The sequence below is a fragment of the Rhincodon typus genome, chromosome 29 (assembly GCF_021869965.1).
Source record: "Rhincodon typus isolate 14 chromosome 29, sRhiTyp1.1, whole genome shotgun sequence".
Lineage (NCBI taxonomy): Eukaryota > Metazoa > Chordata > Chondrichthyes > Orectolobiformes > Rhincodontidae > Rhincodon > Rhincodon typus.
In genome coordinates, this window is record NC_063360.1 from 14,803,620 (window position 1) to 14,821,649 (window position 18,030).

Here is an 18,030-nt window from a genome sequence, read left to right on the forward strand (position 1 = left end):
TGGCCAGAAGATAGGAGAAAGAAAGTGGCGGTGGAGGATTGTTCTTTGGACTGGAGGCCTGTGACCAGCGGTGTGCCGCAAGGATCGGTGCTGGGTCCACTGCTTTTTGCCATTTATATAAACGATTTGGATGTGAACATATGAGGTATGGTTAGTAAGTCTGCATATGACACCAAAATTGCTGGCGTAGTGGACTATGAAGAATGGTATCACAGAGTACAACAAGATCTTAATCAGATGGACCAATGGGCCAAGGAGTGGCAGGTGGAGTTTAATTTAGATAAATATGAGGTGTTGCATTTTGGTAAGGCACACCAGGGAATACCTACACAATTAATGATAGGGTCCTGGGGAATGTTGTCGAACAAAAAGACCTTGGGATGTAGGTTCATAGTTCCTTGAAGGTGGAGTCACAGGTAGACAGGATCATGAGGAATGCATTTGGTTACTTACCTTTATTGATCAGTGCATTGAGTGTAGGAGTTGTGAGGCCATGTTGCGACATTGGTGAGGCCACTTTTGGAATACCGTGTGCAATTCTGGTCTCCATGCTATAGGAAGGATGTTGTGAAACTTGACAGGGTGCAGAAAAGATTTACAAGGATGTTGCCAGGATTGGAGGGTTTGAGCTAAAGGGAGAGGCTAACTAGGCTGGGGCTATTTTCCCTGCAGTGTCAGGTGTTGAAGAGTGACCTTGTAGAGGTTTATAAAATCATGAGGGGCATGGATAGGGTGAATAGCCAAGGTCTTTCCCCCAAGGTAGGGGAATCCAAAACTAGACGGTGTAGCTTTAAGTGGGCTAAGGTATAAAAGGGAATTAAGGGGCAACTTTATCATGCAGAGGGTGGTGTGTGTACGAAATGAGCTGCCAAAGGAGGTGGTGGAGGCTGGTACAATTACAACATTTAAAAGTCATCTGGATGGGTACTTGACGAGGAAGGGTTTAGAGGGTTATTGACCAAAAGGTTGCAAGTGGGGCAAGATTAATTTAGGATATCTGGTCAGCATGGACAAGTTGGATGAATCGTCTGTTTCTATGCTGTACAACTCTATGACTGTAATTCCTGCAGCAATGTCCTGAGGCAGTAGTGACTGACTTCAACAGCCACAGCCATAGAAAAAGGGAATGTAGCAACAGGAATAGGCTATTTGTGCCCTTGAGCCTGTTCCAGTCTTCACTGTGATCACTGTTGATCTGGTTAAGGTTTTGGTTTCACTCCTTGTTCTAGCTCAGATGTTCATCTGGTTTCACTCTGGCTTTTCTGTAGAAGTTTATGTAACTAAGTGCTGGCTAGGCTATTTCCAGAACTAACCACATATAGGAAGAATCATGTAAGGACAGCTTTTTCCAAAAGGCTCTCAGTGAGCCAGATGAGTTGTCATTACTATCAATGGTAGTTCCATGGCAAGGTTAAAAGAGAATAGCTTTCAATTCCAATTTTAGCCATGATCAGATGAACCCATGTCCCCAGATCATTAATCTGCAGCTCTGGATTATCAGACCAATGACATCACCAGGAGGCCAATGCCCTCCTCATATGTTTGTTCATTTTTTCTTATCTCATCCCTGTGCTGTCTAAAGACTGTTTTTGTATAATCTCAGTCCTGGTGAGTATAGGGGAATATTCATTCTGTCAAAGGATGTGGGCATTTTTGGCGGGGTCAGGATTTGTTGCCCATTCTTACTTGCTCCTGAATTGAGTGACTTGCTTGGCCATTTCAGAGGGCAATTATGAGTCAACTACATTGCTGTAGATTTGGAGTCACATGTAGGCCAGACCAGGTAAGAATTCACTACAGGACATTCATGAACCACATGGGTTTTTACAGAAATCGAGATAGTTTTATGGTCATCATTAAGTACAATGTACTAATGCCTTGTTCTTTGTAATACAGCAGGCTGCCCAGCTGGGAATTACATCTGCAAGAACGGCCAGTGTCTTACAAAATCCAATCCAGAATGTGACAAGACAAATGATTGCTTGGACCAGTCAGATGAGTCAGAGTGCAGTAAGTTTTAATTTTAGGTCATATTCATTTCCAGACCATACATTACATGTGTCTACACTTTAAAAGATGCTGATTCAAAAAACATTCTGTTGCTTTCACCTGATATCAATTGTTGTATTCATTAGTTCTTAGCTGCACAATAAGCCAATAAGATGCACAGAATGCATTGATCCCAGATTTGAACAGAGGCTGAGATACTGTTCTTTGAATCCTTAGCATTCTATTTTCCCTGTAGGAATTGTTTTGACTCCAGGCTATACATTGTCCCTACCTTTCTCTTTCAAAATCTGTTTTTGTTGCATGCTGTGTATCATATGGAACTGTCAAGATTTAGGAGCTATCCATTTTCTTGGTGCCCTTCATCAACCTTGCAATCTACTCTAATTAGTAACATTATGAGTGTCAGATGTAGGTTCCAGCATGAGTCACTCCTGCTCGCTTTTGCCTGAATCACAATTTCACTTAAACAGCAGCTGCTTCTGTCAGTAATACACACTCCCTAGTGCAGTCATGCAAAGATTAGATACAGCGTAAAGTTCCTTCTGCACTGTTCTAATGAACACCCAGAGGTCAGGTACATTATAGAGTTAAATGGACATTACAGGTCATGCGTTGTACATTTACTGAGATTTCTGTTGGCTGAGTTCTGGAAGTGGATGAGCAGATTAGTTCCTAATGAATTTGGTGCCTGAGACCATATTGGCCAAGCTGGGAGTCCATGTGACACACAAGGGACACCCTGACTCTAATCTGTCATTAGCAAAAGAACACTCAGGGTATACCTCTCTAATTCAACTGTGGACCTCAGTGTTTGGTTATGAAGATCTTCTGTCATTTTCTTTTATAGATTGTGGTACCCCCTTGATATCGAACAGAATTGTTGGGGGCAAGGAAGCTGCCTTTGGGGAATACCCGTGGCAAGTCAGTCTAAATGTAATTGACATTGGCCATGACTGCGGAGCTACAGTTGTAGCAAGCACATGGCTGATCTCAGTAGCTCATTGTTTTATAAGGTGAGTCATTCTTTGAATTGATCCACGTTGATTGATTTAGACACACATTCAAGGCTGTGAGACACAACCATTCCAATCTGGTTCTTTTGACTAACACCTCACCATGGTATTTTGAGGCTTTGAGCTCCCAGAAGTTTAGCTGGTAAAGTTCTCCAGTAACAGACCCATACCAGATCATTCTGGGATCTGGTCCTGATCTGTGTATGACTGAGCCAGACAGCAGGTTCTGATGAAAGTTCATCAACCCCAGAAATGTTAGCTCTGTTTCTCCCCATAGATGTTACCTGTCCTGCTGAAGTTTTCTAGCACTTTTTGTTCTAGTTTCATATTTCCAGCAACGACATTATTTCACATAGTATAAGAGGTTAGGGAGTCTCTGGCTTTAATCACAGTGCCTGCTGATCTTAGCTCGCTGGCCGTAGAGACTGTAATTGGTCTCTGTTCTTTGTGCTAGTGGGAAGAAAATTGGAATTTATTCAAAATTGAATTAATTACCAGGGGAAACTATACCCCCTGTGGGTGTCAGGACCCGAAACTCTAACCCAGTGGAAGTCAGTATCCAGGATACTGTCTTCCAGCGGTAGTCCATGCCCAGAGAACTATGGCGCAGTGAATGCCAGCATTTATGGGTGTTAAGATGCAAATCTTTACCCAGTGGGTGTCAGCACCCAGGAAACTGTACTCTAATGTGTATCAGCACCCAGGTACTATATTGCAGTAAGGAGTCAGCACGCAAGAATCTGTAGGCCAGTGAATGTCAGCATCCAGGGCACTGTTACCGAGTGGGAATTGACAGCCAGTAAGTTGTACCTCAGTGAGTGGCTATCAACATCCACACAACCAGAAGCCAGTGTGAGTCACTGACCTCAGGACAAAAAGAAATCTCATGATAAATCAGCAATTTGACAGAAGAATCATTGTTCTGTTTTGGCTCTTTGCAGCTTTCAAGACCCAAAATACTGGGAGGCAGTCCTTGGAACTATCTACAGAAATGATGAAACTTCTACAGCAGTGAAAAGGAAATTGAAGAGGATCATTGTTCATCCGTTATTTGACCCATCTACTCTTGACTATGATGTGGCTCTGCTGGAGTTAACCACTTCCATATCATTTTCCAGATCTATCCAGCCTGTGTGTTTACCATCTCCTGTTCATATCTTCCGCACAGGAAAGAACTGCACGATCACAGGATGGGGATTTCTGAATGAAAACAATGGTGTGGAGATAATTTATTTGTAAAGTCATTCTTTTTTGTTCTTCAAAGAAAAATTCAAAAATTGCTAGTGACCCTCAACCTTTAAGACCCCTTCATGTGATCTCCCCTGAACTAGATATGGGTTGCTATACCCCTCAGTTGATCTTCAAAGTAGGCATGCTATCAAAGTAAACACACTGTTCCTCGAGTTTCACATATGGAAGTTCCTTTCCTCCTTTGCTTAGACAAGAACTTAGCGTATGGTGGATCTATTGTGCAGGGAGCTGGTGCAGTCCAACTGCAGTGTTACCCTCTGAAATTGTTCATAATTTGCTACTCTTCCCCTTTTTTAATGCTGATACAGTAGACATTTTGCAACAATAGGAACTCCCAATGTATCATTGTGCGCTCATTAAGATGTAACATTGAATGATGCTTGTGCCACACATTGGCAGAAACAAAAATAACTGACAAGGTATGACATTGTTGTGACAAGGTCTGATCCTGGCATGATGTTGGGATGTCATTCAGACAAGTGGGCATTGCTAGTTGAGCCAACACTTATTGCCCCGAGAATGTGGTCATGAGCTGCCTTCTTGAATTACTGCACTCTATTTGTTACATCCACAGTGTTGTTACAGAGGGAATCCCAGTATTCTGACCCAGCAACACTGAAGGAATGCTGATATAGTTCCAAGTCATGATGGTGAGAGGCTTGGAGGGGAACTTGCATATGGTGGTGTCCACCTGTATCAACTGTTCTTGTCTTTCTAGATGGTAATGGTCATGGGTTTAATGAGTATTGGTGAATTTCAGCAGAGCATCCTGTAGATGGCACACACTGCTGGCACTGTGCTACAGAGATGGAAGGATTGAATATTTGTGGATGTGGTGCCAATCGAGTAGGCTGCTTTGACCTGGATGGTGTTAAGCTTCTTGAATGTTGTTGAAGGTGCGCTGACCAACGCAAGTGTTGTGTATTCCATCATACTCCTGATTTGTGCCTTGTAGATAGTGGGCAGGTTCTGGACCCTGCTGCAGTTTCTGAAATTGTTCTTTGGATTAAAGAGGGGATCTCACTCCCTCTCAGAACAATCTGTTTATTGTCCCTTGATGCTGCTTGCCTGCTCTCATTGCTCACTCCCGTAATTGAAAGAATTTCTTCAATATTTGAAAGAGGTAGATCTTTACAGAACCTAGTTGGTCACTGCATTCAACAGACCTTGCCCATTCAGTAACAATTCACAATCTACTTAAAAATATCAGAATCATATTTTGTCTTTGTGAAAAGTAAATTTCCAATAATAGTTTACAATTGCTTAGTTTCTTTCCCTCAACTTTCATCTGAATCAATTGAATTTTGGAAGGTTATAGTCAGGGTGCCTGAAATATTCTAAAACCCTGAGGTGACAACCATCCTTTATTTCCCTTTTGTGTTGTTATTTTCTTAATTGTTGTCCATTTGCTTGTATTAATTTTAGCGAGGTCCTGGTCTCTACTTCAGTATTTTCTGGGCAGATATGTCACCCTCTTGCTCAGCTCTAATAATTGAATCAAAGTAATTATTTGCAATTCAACCTACTTCCTTATTTTCATTTATAATATAAATTTTAGGAGGGCTATGTTAATATTAACCACCATCTTTTTCTAATAGAATTGTAAAAGTTTATTTACGGCCACAGGCAGGTCTCTGTGACAGGTTCCTACACAGAAAGCATTGAGGAAATTAAATGGTCCTTTTATGGTGACAAGTACTACATCTGGATTTTGTGAACACTTTCCAGCACTTGATATAGAACAACCTGTCAATGAATTGTATTGATCGGAGAGCAGCACTCCAAATTCTGAGACAGGCATCGAATGTCATATTGTATACCAGCAGGATTTCTAGCCTTTAACCTGCTCTGATTTTGTTGATGATGTCTCAGAGTTGAGCCTTTTCTCTGTTCTATTTCTGTCACAGTTTCTTTACCCATCATTCTGCAAAAAGCTATTGTTCAGATATTCAATCAAAGTGAATGTGCCAGACTCTACAGTGACCCAGTAACTCCGCAAATGATCTGTGCTGGATTTATAGATGGCCAAGTGGATTCCTGTCAGGTCAGTAATGTGTCACAGTTCACCAAAAAAATTCTCTGAAAGTCTGCTCCCTATCTAAATGTATTTCACTTTTGTAAAGCTACTGTAATTGTTTATCAAGGAGACTTTGCAGAGCAATGGGTCGTGCCCTTATGTCTGAACGAGAAGCTTCAGGTCCGATTGTTGTTTATATTTTTACATGTGGATTTATTAAACCAACACAGAGCCCAGAATGAACTGGGTCAAACATTGCCTTTAACCTTTGAGACCAGGAAGTGAATCTAGCCTAGGCTGCCGTGGTAAACGTTTCTCTCAGGTTGCCGTAGTCCTGACATGATGAGAGTTTGAGCGAGACTTGCGACAGATGCATAACCGGCCAACAAAATCTCATTTGTACAGATTACAACCAATCTAATTCACCTATCACTTCAAAATCATCACATTCAATTATTTTGGCAAGTACTGAAACATGCCCCTCTTGCATCAGGTCCCTCCCAACATTCCCCGTTACTATCCCACTGCTCTCCCATTATCCCACCCCTACCACCATTGGTCCTCTCCTATTATTAACCTCCTCGCCCACTACTATTTTCCTTCTCCCACCATTCATCCTCATCCACAATCAGTCTTCACCCATGAATTGCTCCCTCCCATCATCCCTTTATTTCCAGTCTTTGCTGTGGCTCAGTGTGTAGCAACTACTCCTCAGCGTCAGAAGGTTGTGGGTTCAAACGTCAGCTCAGAGCTTACACATCCTTAAAAAAAGGCTGACAGTGTTGGACTGAGTACTGTACTGTTGAGCTACCACCTTTCAGGCCCTATTTGCCCTCTTGAGTGCATGCAAAAGACCAATAGGTATTAATTTAGAGCAGGAGAACATCCCAATGACTTGCCCAAAATTTCTGTCTCCAAAAAGCATTTTAAAAAAACCAGATTATCTGGTTGTTATTGTAATAGGAGCTTATTCTGTGCATACTGACCGTCTTGTTTCCTACAATACTGACCACAATTTCGTTAGCTTTACAACATTGTGGAGGTGGAATGGGTGCTCTATAAATGCAGTATTTTCTTTCCTCTTTCCATCTTCTCCCACTGACAGTTTCTCAGCAAGCAGTATTGGCGTCAGATTATAGGGTGATTTTACTATAGAGTGAACAATAGTTTAAAATGGATTAATTTAATACAGTGACTCTGTTTTTTATTGTATATCTCCCACTCTTCTCCACATGCCCTCCCCACATTTCCTATTTTAATTTTCACTGACAGTGATGGAAATTAATGATCCAATATCACACTTTGCCCTTCCTGACAATTGCCCTCACAAGACTGCTACCATGAGTTCCATCCTTTCACTTGTTCCTTGGAAACAAAGCCAAAATGAGATCTGATCTAATGAAATAAGATATTATTAAAGCAGTGAATGCTGTTTCTTTAACCAACCAGTGCACAATGACCTGATCACCTTCATCTATTTAAAAGAATAAGGTCAGGTTCTGTGTCCATCTTTAGTAGGGAGCATGGCAATGATTACTGAAATCTCTTATCTGACACGATTGGGCTGTAATCAGTTGTTATTTCTTTGAAATAAGGTATTTCCTTTAAAAATTGTATTTTTGCAGTAACATATTGAAAGCTTCAAACAAGCCTGGAGAAAATCTGGTTCTTGGAATTAGATAGTTAAAATATGACTCCTTTGTTTAAATTATCTTAACTCTGTGTGTGTGTGTCACCCACAATGTCATTCATCCATGGCATTTTTTTGTTCAAGGGCTATTCCCTTGTTTTTAAAACCTTGTTGATGCGACTGTTTTAAGCTTATTTATTCATATTTGCTTCCGATTCATGTATCTTGTAAGAGTTTGAAATATAAAAATGGAGAAGGAAAATAAGGCAGTTTGCATTTGTAGAGATGCTGCCAGTGACTTTCTGTCCAGTGAAGCACATTTATCTCATTCTGACATGCCTCACATTCAGACATTTATTTATCTTTGGATTTTTTTTTTAGCTGAGATAGCCGTGGAAGGACATATGTATCTGTGACTTTAGCAAGTTCAGTAGAAGTTCTTGATGGTGATTCACATTTTGTAATGCAGCCCATGCGAATATGCTGCATTCAAACACACAGAATTTTGTACCCAGAATAATGGTTGAGGTAACTACTCAGTCCTGTTTAAAATCACCAATGTTTCCATGCAGTGCAGATTATGCCTGTAGGTGGTGATGTGAGGCCTGGTTCCAAAGATTACTTGATGTTAATTCAAAACTAGATCAGGGTAAACTTCTGCAATTACCTAATTCAGTAGTGTTAGAAGATGCTTACCATTTTTTATTGCAAGTTTACTGAGGTAAATTTGTAAGCTTGTGGTCAATTTGTTGTTTGCCAATTTGTGCACTTCATTTATGAACTATTCCCAGTGGCATCAACTTCCCTTCATTTGCCCAAATGAATGATCCGACAGCATTGTGAAAGTAAGATCCTGATCCTGTACCATGTCCCTCTCTATACCCCTTATTCTCATACATTATCCCCAACTGAATGATGCTGTTAGCATTGTGAAATTGAGCTCTCGATCCTGTACCACCCTCTCTATAACCCTCATTCTCTCTCACTATCCTTGAACTCCCTCTCTCACTGGATAATGGATATTGTTCAATAATCAATCTCATTTTGACAATATTCAGTAAAAACGTCACGAAGCTTTCTTCCTAAACTTTTGGTTGCCTGACTCCCCTGAAAATTCGATGTACCAGTGGGGGTTATTACAGACTTGAACAGCACAGAAACAGACCCTTCGGTCTAACCTGTCCATGCCAACCAGATATCCTAAATTAATCTAGTCCCATTTGCCAACATTTGGCCCATATCAATTTAAATCCTTCATATTCATGTACCCATCCAGATGCCTCATGTACCAACCTCCACCACTTCCTCTGGCAGCTCGTTCCATACACGCACCACCCTCTGTGTGAAAAGGTTGCCCCTTAGGTCCCTCTCACCTTTAAACCTATGCCCTCCAGTTTTGGGCTCCCCTACTGTGGGAAAAAGACCTTGGCTATTCATCCTATGGATGCCACTCATGACTTTTAAACCTCTATGAGGTCACCCCTCAGCCTCCAGTGCTCCAGGGAAAATAGCCCCAGCCTATTCAGCCTCTCCCTATAGCTCAAACCTTCCAACCCCAGCAACAAGCTTGTAAATCTTTTCTGTACCCTTTCAAGTTTCACAACATCTTTCCTATAGCAGGGAGACTAGGATTGAACCCAATATGCCAAAAGTGGCCTAACCAATGTTCTTTACAGATGCAACATGACATCCCAACTCCTATACTCAGTGCACTGACCATAAAGGCAAGTGGACCAAATGCCTTTTTCACAACCTGTCAACCTGTAACTCCATTATATTAGCTCCTTACCCCATTTACCCATTACAAGCAGCTCTGCTTCATAGACACTGGCAAATGCACCAAAAGAGGAAGAGGGGCTGCTGAGTGAGTCAGTGGAAGGGTTGGGGTTGAGACGAGTGTTTGGAAGAAGGGTTGGGATGTGGGTGTGCAGGGGAGGGTAGTGTTGGTAGGATTGCGTGTGTATGCAGGCTCATTATAACATATCTGCAAGGTTTGGAGGGTGCAGAAAAGACATAACCGGGGCTGTTGTCACTAGGAATTATGGAGAACCTGGCTGAAACTTATGAGTTCAAAGAATAACAATAATATCACAAAGTTCTTTAAAACATAGATTTTCATATTTAAAAGATGTAGTGTATGTTGACCCATAAAATGTGGTCCTTAATGATTATATATTGACTGTTACTGTGCTGCTTTGTTTCTGTTCTGTTTTTGCTCGTGTCTGGGTCACTTTAATTTTTAAGGTTAAAATGGGGTAACATCAGAAAGTGAGTTTGGGAGGTGCTGTTTAAGGATGTGCAATGATTTCTGGACTGTATTTCCTTCTGGTCAGGGCGATTCTGGTGGACCAATGGTTTGTGAAGAGTCACCAGGCAAATGGCTCCTGGCTGGTATCGTGAGCTGGGGAGAAGGCTGTGCTCGACCAAACAAACCTGGTGTCTATACAAGAGTGACCGCAATCCGGGACTGGATCCAGCACACAATGTCCCAGACCAACACCACCATTACTCTGACAGAGAGCAATACTGAACAGACAGATTCAGTAAATAGAAGCATTGTTGCCTCTAAATTAATAGTCGGTGGGTATTCAGACTCTGTGTTTGTGTGTGTGTGTGTTTGTTGCATAACAGTGTGAGGAAAGGTCAGGTTACTGATCCAGTGCCTGTAATGCCTGACACGTCCCCTCATAAATTTTCTGATTTCAAGTGAGCAGCTCTTCCTTCTCCAACCTCTACTCATAGTGTTCCTGATTGCTACACAGAACAGGGGTGTGAGTCAAATTCAATTGAAATGATGGGCATGAGCTGAAATCCTGACACTTGGCACAGGGCACCTTCAATAAAAGTTATTTGGATAAACGGCAATAAAAATTGGTCTGGATTTTGCCTGTAAAACAGGTCCATACATAAAATAGTACAGCAACATGCCCTTAAGGCCATTATGAGAATATAAGTCTCAGTTGTCAGCCAGCAACATTTGGGGATTGAACCCACGACCTTGGCATTATTAGCACCCTGATCTAACCATCTGAGCGAACCCCTAGCCTCAAACCAGATGCTGGCTCCATTGTCCAGCATCCTTGCAGATAACATCCATAGGAATATTTACAGGGATGAGGAACTTCTGTTATGAAGATAGATTGGAGAAGTTGGGACTGTTTTCCATGGAGAAGAAAGAGCTAGAGGAGATTTGATGCAAGTATTCAAAATGATGAGGGGTCTGGATAGAGTAGAAAGGGTAGAATTTCCCACTTGTGAAAGAGGTTTTAAGTTTAAGGAAATTGGCAAAAGAAGCAAAAAAGTGAAATGAGGAAAAACAAAACCACAGCGAGTGGTCAGGGTTGGAATGACATTTAAAGGGGAAGCAAATGGTTATTTGAAAATAAAAGGGTTAATGGGAGAAGGCAGGGCAATGGCACTAAATGAAATGTGAAATAACTCCGCAGAGGCTGATATCCCATCACCACGTCACCCTTTATTTATATGTGAACAATCCTGACACTCCCCTTTTTATCTGTCTGCCAGGACCTTTTGATTGGATCATTAACAGCCCCAATTGGGCAACGCATATTCTATGAGGTCTACCTGGCCTACCTCATTACAATCTCTACAAAATGCTCTGTTGAGGTGCTGGTGTAGTATCAATGATCCAAAAGGCCTCATCCAGAGCTGTAATAATTTTGTGATTCTATGATTCAGTGATTTATTTGTGCTTAGTCTTTGGGGAACCCTGGTAACTGTGTGAAATCAGCACTGGATAAATTTTAACATGTACAGAAGGGTTCTGGTCTTGTTTAATACCTTTTCTGCAGAACAAGTAAAAAAACTCGAGACTGCATGAACTGTGCAGGCTTTTCCAGTTTGAAAGTGAGCCATAAAGCTGCACGGTATTCAGCTTTCCTCCATCATTTCCATGTAACAGAGACAAAAGGATCCTCTCAAGTGAAAATCCCACAGCTCCATCCTCTCATTTCCCATTGATCCAAAATCTTCCACTGAATACTCTTCATGGTATCCCAGGTTTCAGCCACTCAGTTACTGACCACTCCTCTCTCATTCACCACATTGATGGCTCTGTAAGACCCAGTACTGGCCTTCACACCATCTCTTTGTCTACCCCCCAAGTCCCCACTTTCCCTCTCCACACTTTCAGTCCCACCCTTGCCCCAGCTTCAAGTTAAAGTGTGCACAATGAAGAAGGATAAGATTATGATCAACTGTGTTAGCCACTCATGTGAGTGGGGCGGATTGGGCTGGGGTGGGAGTGCTTTAAACTGTACCTCCACAAGAATCAGTGTCTTCTGGAAAGGAGGGGAAAGGATGAACTGGGAAACAGCCAAAATCTTTCAAATTATAAAGAGACTGCTGTCATTCTCACTCAATTCCCCCTCATTCCTCAAAGTTTAAGTATGGATGGAAAGTGTCTGATTGAGAACACAATGACTGGTGGTCAATAAAGGGGGTGATGAACTTAATGATTACATGTTGCATCAAACCTCAAACTAATGGTGTTCTTCCATCTTGTAGAAGTTCGCTGTACAGCCTCTACTTTCAAGTGTTCTACTGACAGTTGTATTGATAAGCACAACGCAGAGTGTGATGGCATCAAAGACTGTGTTACAGGGTCTGACGAGGCAAATTGCAGTGAGTACATTTACTTTCATCTCTGATTGAGAGGACAAGTACTTGTGATTTGGGGCCAGCAGTCCGTTTGTGATTATAAAGGCCAATGTTAAACATGCTACACAGCAGGTTTTCTCTACCCTTGAGAAAGACTATCAGGCTGCACTGACAACTCCTCAGCCCTGCCCACCCTATTACCCCATAACTATGATATTATTGAGAAACTCATTCAATAATTCAATGATAATTGAAGACATCTGGATATGTACATTAAGCTTGATAGCACTTGAAGCAGAAAAGTTTAACGGTTTTAAAAGCACATCACTTTAATGTGTAAGTGAACATACATACAAAAATTGTGCCCTCATGCCTGCTCATTCCATAAGATCATAGCTAATCTGATTGTAGCTTCAACTGTACTTTCCCACTTAACTCAATAAGCTTTGACTGCCTTGTTAGTCAAGAACCTATCTACCTCTGTCTTTAAAAATATTCAATGACCTTGCACCAACGCTGTCTGGGGAAGATAGTTCCATATACTCATGACCTTCTGAGAGGAAAAGTTTCTAATCTCCATCTTAAATGGGAGATCCCTTATTTTTCAAACTGTTTTACCTGGTTCCAATGCCTCCCAAAAGGGGAAACATCCATTCAGTATCCACGCTCTTAAGTCCTTGGGGATTCTCTGTTTCAAAAAGATCGCCTCTCAATCTTCTAAATACCAAGGGATTCAGGTCCAATTTGTCCATTTCTCATCAGATTACTCCCACACCCCAGGAATCAGCTGAGTGAATTTCCTTTGAAATGCTTCTAATGCAATTATGTTCTTTCTTAAATAACAAGACCAAATTATACTCAGTACTCTAGATGTGGTGTCACCAAAGTCCTGTATAGCTGCAGCAAAAAGCATCTCTACTTTTATATTCTATTCCCCTCATAATGAAAAGCATCATTCCATTTGCGTTCTTATCACTTGCTGAATCCTAACCTCTTACAGTTCATTTAACAGGAAACCCAGATTTCGCTGTACCTTTTGAGGTCTACAATCTCTCTCTATTTAAAAAAAAATGCTGTTTTCTTTCCTGCAAATTCAGCCAATGTGGCCAAGTTCACCCATTCCTATATTCTACTATCAATTTCCAAGTCTTTGCCCACTCACTTACCCTGTCTATATCCCTTTGCAAACTCCTTATGTCCTCCTCACAATGTACCTTTCTATTTATCTTTGTGAGATGAGCAACCATTCATTTGGTGCCTCTATCCAAGTCAGAGATTGCAAATAATTGAAGCCTCAGCTCTGATCCCTGTGCAACTCCATTCACGACATCTTGCCAGCCCAAAACTGACCTATTTATGCCTATTTTAGACAAACAGGAGGATGGAAGAACACAGCAAGCCAAGCAGCATCTGGGTGGAAAGGAGAAGTCAATGTTTTGGGCATTACCCTTCTTCAGGACTGAAGTCTTTCAGCCTGTAATGTTCTTCTAGACTCCTGTTTATCTACCTTGGATTCCAGCATCTGCAGTTTTTTTTTGTCTCTACCCATATTTATGCCTATCCTCTGTTTCCTCTTAGTTACCCCATCTTCTTGTCATGCTAATATGTTATCCCATCCAGCATGAGTTCTTACTTTGTGGAGTAATCCTTTGATATAGCACCTTGTCAAAACATGTAGTTACAAACTCCCTCAAAGAATTCTAATAGATTAGTCAAATATAATTTCTCTTCCAAAAAACCATGTTGGCTCCATCTGATTGCACTGAGATTTTCAAAATACCCTGCTGCAAACTCCTTCATAGAGTCTAACATTTTCCTTATTACAGATATTAAACTAACTAGTCCCACAGTTTCCCAATTTCTATCTTCTTCCTTCTGTGAATAGAGGGGTTACCTTTGCTTGTGATGTAATGATTGGGTTTCCTTTTAATCTACCTTGCCTTGCTCCACCATACTTGCTCCCATTTCACATTATACACTGTAATTTTCACTCAGGCAAGGCTGTCACTCAATATTTACATAATATAATTTTTGGAGCCTGAACCCAATTGGAACATGAAAACCACCATGAAAAAAAAACATCCATTTTGAATATAACTAACAACAGAGTGGCAATTAAATATTACACCGTGAATACCACTGTGAACAACAATAAATACCACATCAAATAGCACCATAAACATGGCCATGGCTATGAAAATACCACTGTATAGCTGTACAGATTATTGACACATCATCATGCACATCTCTAAAAAAAATTAACAGTCTCAATTACACCACTGTGCCCATCAACAGGCACTCAACCAAGCATAATGCCCACACATGTTGCTGGGTACATCACCTGCCATAGCACAGCACTGATCATGGCACACATTTGTGACAGAGATTCTCTCCTGCAATTGCCTAACAAAAGCTTTAACACCTTGGTAAAGTCTTTGGTCCTTGTTTTGATATTTGGTCCAATCGGTCCAATATTAAATGTTTCAGTTGAGTTTTGAAGTGCAGCGAACTCTGTAACTGAGCTCAGTTTTGTTTATAGGTTGTGGAACTGCACCCCTGATGGTTGGAACTAGAATTGTGGGAGGAGTGAACAGCTTTCCTGGAGAATTTCCTTGGCAAATCAGTTTGCAGATATTGTACTTCGGACATGTGTGTGGTGGAACCCTAATATCAACTAATTGGGTGGTCACTGCTGCTCATTGTTTTATAACGTACGTGAACAGTTTTCAGACAACAACATGGGACTGTATGTACTAACTGATTCAGACAGGATGATATCACTTTTTTGACTGACTTGAATGCATGCAAACATATCATATTCGTCAACATATCTGTAGCAGTGAGGATACCCATTCATTGCAGGGACACCTTCCCATAACAGAGAGCACATTCATCCGTAGCCTGAGCAAACCCAATGATAACCATGTGCACAAACACACACACACCACTTTATGAACATTGCATTGTGCTTACACTCAGATCTGTGTGCACAGCCACTCATTGCACACTCGGAGCAATTTGTACAGCCACTCATTGCAGTATGCACACATGGAGCAATTTGTTCAGCCACCTATGCAATGTGCCCACTCCGAAGTTTACACTGCCACCTAATGCAAGTGCACACTCAGAAGAACAGTGTATACACAGCCACTCATTGCAACAGGCAAACATATACAAAGAGACACGTATATAAATACAGTAATGTTGAGCTGCTATCTAACTCCATTGTATTGGTCTTTGCTTTACATGGTTTATTTAAACTGCTAAAAAGTGTCACACTTTATAGGTTGAATATTGGAAGCTCCAAGCAGCAGCATTGTTAACATAAGGATGTAGACCGATATAGATAGATTGAGTGAGTGGGCAAAAATCTAGCAGATACAGCATTATGTGGGAAAATGTGAGGTTTGGCAGGAAGGAAAAAAGGAGAGTGTTATTTAAACTGTGAATAACTGCAGAATTCTGAGGGGCAGAAGGGTCTAGGTATTTCAGTGTGTGTTCGCAAAAAGTTAATATGCAGGCACAGCAAGTGATTAATAAGGATAATGGAATGATAAACCTTATTACAAGGGGAATTGAACATAAAGGGATGATATGCTTCAGTTATACAGGAATTGGTGAAACCACATCTTGAATAGTATGCAATTTTGGCCTCCTTATTTAATGAAGGATGTAAATGGTTTGGAAGCTGTTCATAGGTCTATGAGGTTGATACGTAGAAAGAACAGTTTGACTTATGAAGAAAGATTGGACAGGCGAGGCTTGCTTACTATAGAGTTTAGAAGATGAAGGAGTGATTTGATCTTGAATGTTTTTGACCAAGTGGCTGTGGAAAGAGTTTGTACTGTTGTGAGTGAGAACATGATTAGGAGACACTGTGTTTTAAAATTAGGGATTGCTCTTGTAGGACAGCGATTAGGAATTTAGCTTTCTCTCAGAGTTTTGTGATTCTGAAAATCTCCCTTAGAAAGTGGTGGAAGTAGTATCATTGAATATTGTTAAGGTGGAGACAGATAGATTCTTTTTGGGTCAGGACATTGCAGGTTATTGTGAATTGATGGGAATCTGAAATCTGGAACAGAAACAGACCAGAATGAGGCCATTCAGTCCTTTGAGCCTGCTTCACCATTCAAGAATATCATGATTGATCTGGTTCTGGTCTCAGTTCCACTCTTCTGCCTGCCACCCATAGCCCTTAACTCCATTGTCCATCAAATATCAAACTATCTGAGCCTTAAATAAATTCAATAACCCGGTCTGCACTGTTTCTGGGAAGGAGAAGTCCACAGATTAATGACCCTGAGAGAACAAAAATTCTACTAATCTCTGTCTTAAATGGGAGAAATCTTATTTTTAAACTGTGTCCCTTAATTCTGGCTTCTCCTATAGGGGAAAACATTCTCTCAGCATCTATCCTGTCAAGCCCCCTTAGGACCTTATATGTTTCTATAAGATCATCTCTCAATCTTCTAAACTCGTAAAGATAAAGACTCAGCCTATTCAAAGAGATATAGAGAGGAACCAAAGATACATAATTACAATGGAAGTGCGAAATATTTAAAATAAGTAGGTTTTCTATAAGATGCGAATGTTGACTGAACCATAAACAGATGTTTGATTTAATTTTCCTTTCAAAGTCAGAAGAATGTGAATCGCTGGCTCGGTTACCTCGGAACACTCCAGCGTGTGGGATCTAAAGGCACTAAAGTAACCTTTAAACGCCTCATCAGCCACCCCTCCTTCAATATTTTCTCTCTGGATTATGATATTGCCCTCTTGGAACTGTCTAAACCTGTGGCCTTTACTGAAGTCATTCAGCCTGCCTGTGTACCATCACCTTCCCACAGATTCTTAGCAGGAACAAAATGTTATGTAACAGGCTGGGGCACCACAGCAGAAGTGGGTAAGTGGCAGTACAAAATTACACCGCACCTGTTTGCCTGAGTATTACAGTGTGTGCAATCATTGTTTTGCAAGTGGCTTATGATGAATTGGCAGATTAAAACAGAGAAACAGGCTGATTCACCTCTGAAACAAGCACAGAGAGGTGTGTGGAAAACAGGGTCACCAGAAGAGAGAATATTGAAGTTTGGAAGGGAGCAACACACAGATCATGAAACAGAACAAAAAAAATTTAGAGAGGAGGACATTTTTTTAAAAACTGGTACATGAATAAAGAGGAAATGAGGATGAAAGAAATATGCAGAAGAATAGAGTTAGGGACCAAGAGGGAAAGGGAAGATATGAGAGGGAAGCAGAGAGCAAGGGAAGAGAAAGTGAACAAGCCCAAGAGAGAAAGGAAAATTGTTATAGCAGGCTATGAGCAAAGGGAGAAAACGTCAGAGCAAGCAATTGCTAAAGCACACCTGCAGAATGGTGAAGACAGCGGGAGGAGAAAGACAGTGAGTGGAGGGGGCAGAGAGTGGGAGGAGGAGGAGGAGAATTTGATGAAGATCCAGATGATTGACTGCAAGATAAACACTACAAGA

At 41.1% G+C, this 18,030-nt stretch overlaps 1 protein-coding gene across 2 annotated transcripts in view; it reads left to right on the forward strand.

Annotated features, from left to right (window-relative positions):
- The window catches only part of LOC109933114 (transmembrane protease serine 9-like), a 37,790-nt gene that overhangs the window by 13,762 nt on the left and 5,998 nt on the right, over window positions 1–18,030 (forward strand). The window contains exons 4-11 of one of the 2 annotated variants that reach the window (XM_048613975.1): window positions 1,897–2,010; window positions 2,858–3,023; window positions 3,965–4,239; window positions 6,182–6,318; window positions 10,255–10,501; window positions 12,449–12,565; window positions 15,081–15,252; window positions 17,179–17,444. In XM_048613975.1, coding sequence (XP_048469932.1) covers window positions 1,897–2,010; window positions 2,858–3,023; window positions 3,965–4,239; window positions 6,182–6,318; window positions 10,255–10,501; window positions 12,449–12,565; window positions 15,081–15,252; window positions 17,179–17,444 — 1,494 coding nt within the window. The remainder of the gene's footprint in view (window positions 1–1,896; window positions 2,011–2,857; window positions 3,024–3,964; window positions 4,240–6,181; window positions 6,319–10,254; window positions 10,502–12,448; window positions 12,566–15,080; window positions 15,253–17,178; window positions 17,445–18,030) is intronic. The other variant, XM_048613976.1, reaches the window with a different exon arrangement.